This window comes from Sinocyclocheilus rhinocerous, unplaced genomic scaffold, assembly GCF_001515625.1.
Source record: "Sinocyclocheilus rhinocerous isolate Xijiao unplaced genomic scaffold, SAMN03320098_v1.1 scaffold1327, whole genome shotgun sequence".
NCBI classification, from domain to species: domain Eukaryota; kingdom Metazoa; phylum Chordata; class Actinopteri; order Cypriniformes; family Cyprinidae; genus Sinocyclocheilus; species Sinocyclocheilus rhinocerous.
The window spans coordinates 415,436-419,684 of NW_015660879.1; the positions used below are offsets into that span (position 1 = coordinate 415,436).

Here is a 4,249-nt window from a genome sequence, read left to right on the forward strand (position 1 = left end):
TGTCCGAATCCACTTTTGCTAGTTTAACGACGGGAAAAATGGTCAGCGCACCCGGCGCATGGTCTAAAAGGGTTGTCCCTATTCTCTTAATGAGTAATGGGTGTGTTTTGGGCATAACGTGCAATAAACCAATCAGAGTCTCATCTACCATTCCCTTTAAAAGCCAGTTGTGCTCGCGCCCTGGTGGATTCACTATCTACATGGCGGAATTTGCAAGAGCAAAGACTGAATGCTTCTCCAGAGAGTAACCATCTACGGGGCACAATAATAATCTTTTAAATTGTAATCCTTTCATTTTTAATATTTGACATGTTTGTGTGCTGCTGCGTGTCCGTGTGGGTAATAAGCAGAGTGTACGCACGTTGTTCACCCGCCTATCCACCGTTTTCTTCAACGCGGAAGTAAGCCTATTGGCGAGACTTCCGGTTCATTAGCTGCTATAGGTAAATAACGAGAAGAATAACAACGTGCAGTAAACGGTAAAACTGTTTCTTTATCAAACTTCGATAAATCGGCAGCTTTTCCTATTCTGACAGCGAAAGCTCTACTGACTGAAAGTAAGTGCTCCGGTGGTATATATACTGCTCTGTGAACTGCACCTGCGGCAACATTCGGTTGCCAGGCGCGCTCATTGCTCTAGGCTGAGAGGCTTTTGAGTTTACTAGTTTTCATAATGTAGAGTATGTTCATTTACATACTCTCTACATTATAAAATCATGATTATAATTTTTAGCAAAATGATTGTGATTATTGGTTTAATCATTATGCAGCATTACTGAAATATAAGTTTCATAAGATTTCATTGACTAAAACTAGACTAAAATTTCCAGCCTTTTAGCCAACTAAAACAGTGTAGGTTGACTAATATGATGAAAACTAAAAAGGACATTTGACCCAGGACTAAGAACTAGAAATTAAAAAACATAACTTTAACACTAAGGGCCCTATTTTAATTATCTAAGCACATGGTCTAAAGCACATGGCGCAAGTGCACTTAGGGTGTGTCCGAATCCACTTTTGCTAGTTTAACGACGGGAAAAATGGTCAGCGCACCCGGCGCATGGTCTAAAAGGGTTGTCCCTATTCTCTTAATGAGTAATGGGTGTGTTTTGGGCATAACGTGCAATAAACCAATCAGAGTCTCATCTACCATTCCCTTTAAAAGCCAGTTGTGCTCGCGCCCTGGTGGATTCACTATCTACATGGCGGAATTTGCAAGAGCAAAGACTGAATGCTTCTCCAGAGAGTAACCATCTACGGGGCACAATAATAATCTTTTAAATTGTAATCCTTTCATTTTTAATATTTGACATGTTTGTGTGCTGCTGCGTGTCCGTGTGGGTAATAAGCAGAGTGTACGCACGTTGTTCACCCGCCTATAGGCGCATATTACTAACGCGCTCTTTAAATGACAAAAAAAATATTGCGCCATTGACTTTAGACCAGGTTTCAGTTGGTTCCAGGTTTCAGGTTTTCAGTTGCCTGAAAATAGCAGCGCGTCAACACTGCGCCTTTTCAGACCAGCACACCCATAGGTGCACAAATGGGCACAAATGCATTTGCTATTTAAACAACGTGCCACAAGACGTGAAAATGATAAACTGCGCCGGGCTGAAACTAACATAAAAAACGCTTGCGTCGCGCCTGGCGCCGCATTGCGCCGAGTGTATGATAGGGCCCAATGACCATGACACTTCTTTGAACTCATTGTCTCTTTTTCCTTCTCTTGTCACGTTCGCTCAGTGGGATGGTGCCATACGTCGGTGGGAACACACGCAGAACCACCCTCTGGACAACGACCGAGAGAGGATGAACGTGGATATGCTGGAGACGAAAACCAAACGTTATTGATGATGTCAGAGGTAGATGGTGCCATCGTAGCAGGAATGGGATGGAGGAGGAATAAAGAGAAACTGAAAAAATTTTGTGAAATCATGTTGATGTAGTGTTAGGCAGGGTCTTCAGGTTTTTGTTTGATTTCACATTACCGGCACAAAAAGATGATACAAATATGTTTAAGCTAAAAGGATCATTGACATTTAGTTAATGGACACAGGGCGTGCTGTGATTTCTCTTTTACGCCTCTCTTTCAGCTCAGAGATTTAAGCGCAGGTTTAAGCCTAAGTGAAAGACTTTGAGTGAATTTCACCAATATAAAGAACGCATGATTTCAGACGGGCACAACACAACTGCTTTGCTTGAAAGATTACTGTATGGTAACTGTTGCTTTAACCACAAAAAGCAATACTTGCATAATGAAATATAAAAAAATATTTTACACATAATGGACATGTCTCTCAAAGTGCAAAGAATTCTGGGAATAATTCTAAATATTGTAAGATATTTTATTGCTATTAATGTTCAGGATTTGATTTTGTAGTTCAATGTAAAATAATATTTTCTGTCAAAACGGAATGTGTGTTAAAAATGCGTGTGTGGAGACATAGTTGTGGGTTTATGGGTACGGGAGTGAGATTCTTCATGCGTATGTGTGTGAGAATGTGTGCAAATATGTTTCTGTTGACATAAAGGTTTGATTTGTGTATGATTTAAGTGCATTTCAAATTCATTGGAACACTCACAAAATTGTTTTACAAGAATAATTAAACTCATGCGCACAACTTTGTTTGGACTATAAATCGTATCAAATATTTCAGCCAGCTGTAAAGCAATACAGTTATTTTGCATTGTAAGACAATTTGTATGTGCTACATGCATTCAAAATAATTTTTCAAACTATTTAAGACAAGGTCAGAATTTCGTTACTCCCATTGACAGTGACAGTGTCTCATATAGTCTGGACAAGTGTGTACTGTATATTTGCTATATTGTAATGATAGTAGGTAAAGCTAAAGAGGAGAACATGGTCTTTTCTAACCTGTGAAGAAAAAAAAATGTGGTCAACATATGCATTACTATTCAAAATTGTGGGCTCAGTAAGATATTTTTTTAAGGAAATTAATACTTCTATTCAGCAATTAAAATTACATTAAATTGATCAAAAATGACAGTAAAGACATTTATAATGTTATAAAGATTTTTTTTCTTATTATGATAAGAAATGTTTCTCCATATTAGCATATTAGAATCATGTCTGAAGGATCATGTATTCAGCTTTACCATTTCAAATATATTAAAATAGAAAACAGCCGATTTAGTTTATATATATATATATATATATATATATATATATATACTGTATATAGTTCATAATATTACTGTTTTTACTGTATTATTTAATCAAAGAAATGCAGCCTTGGTGAGCATAAGAGACATTTTTCAAAAAACAATAAAAAAAATTTACTGCCAAACTTTTGAACAGTACTGTAAATAACAATAAATAGTGGGGAAACACCTTGAATGAACACATTTATTACAATAATCATATAGTTACCAGTTATCTGTTTATATTAGTTTATAGTTTATAGCGAATAGAGTCAAATGAGTCAACCTTACAATAACAAAAGTGTTCAGAAGAAACACAATACATGCACTAGATTAAATTGTAAGTTTTATATCTGTTGTTTTGTGTGTGTGTGTTTTGTTTGACCTTTTTTCCAAAGCCAAAGTTTATTTTAATCCATACTACAGATACAGATGCTAAATACAGTTGAAACCACAAAGGGAATGTTGCTGCACTGCTTTATATTACACACACACACAGAGCAAACTGATAAGATGGGAATGTTTGGAGCTGTTAAGGAGCAAAATGTTGTCAGGACCGTGAGTGTGTGTGAGTGAGAGGGTACATGATGAGAAGTGTGATATAAACCAGCAGGTTGAACTCAACTGTGAAAACAAAAGGGAAGCTAATAACCCTGCGGACAGATGGTAGAACAATCTCATTTCTGTCCTTGTCTCAGTTTGTGCTGTTAGTCGATCTGTTGAGCATGCAGTGGAAGTTCTGCCCTCAGCAAACCAAGATGGATCTTTGTGGACTAAAGGAGATACTTTATAAGATCCATAACTCTGTCAACAAGCTTCTGCAATGGGCTCTGGAGCAGTTTACTGATCTCACAGCTGGACTACTGGCTCATTTCTTATTTCGACAGCATTTTCACTTCCTTCTCTCTGTGCTGGTGGTGTTTGGACCTGCTCTGAGTCTCTGGGTCTCCAAGTACAGCATATTTGGCAACAAGGATCACTACCTGTACAGGCAAGATCTTATTCTAGTTAACTTTAGAATTACTAGAATTACCTCGTCACGGTTTTTGAGTGTGAAGCTGATCTTCTCATTTCCATATATATA

At 37.5% G+C, this 4,249-nt stretch overlaps 2 protein-coding genes across 4 annotated transcripts in view; both read left to right on the top strand.

Annotated features, from left to right (window-relative positions):
- Positions 1-1,917, top strand: part of LOC107725715 (DDB1- and CUL4-associated factor 11-like) — a 16,044-nt gene extending 14,127 nt beyond the window's left edge. For all 3 annotated transcript variants that reach the window (XM_016535094.1, XM_016535091.1, XM_016535092.1), the window contains one exon: positions 1,744-1,917. In XM_016535094.1, the coding sequence (XP_016390580.1) occupies positions 1,744-1,851 (108 nt within the window). In that variant the 3' untranslated portion in view covers positions 1,852-1,917. The remainder of the gene's footprint in view (positions 1-1,743) is intronic.
- Positions 1,918-3,523: 1,606 nt separating this feature from the next.
- fitm1 (fat storage inducing transmembrane protein 1) overlaps positions 3,524-4,249 on the top strand; it is a 3,483-nt gene continuing 2,757 nt past the window's right edge. Inside the window, exon 1 of the mRNA XM_016535086.1 lies at positions 3,524-4,156. Coding sequence (XP_016390572.1) covers positions 3,891-4,156 — 266 coding nt within the window. The 5' untranslated portion in view covers positions 3,524-3,890. The remainder of the gene's footprint in view (positions 4,157-4,249) is intronic.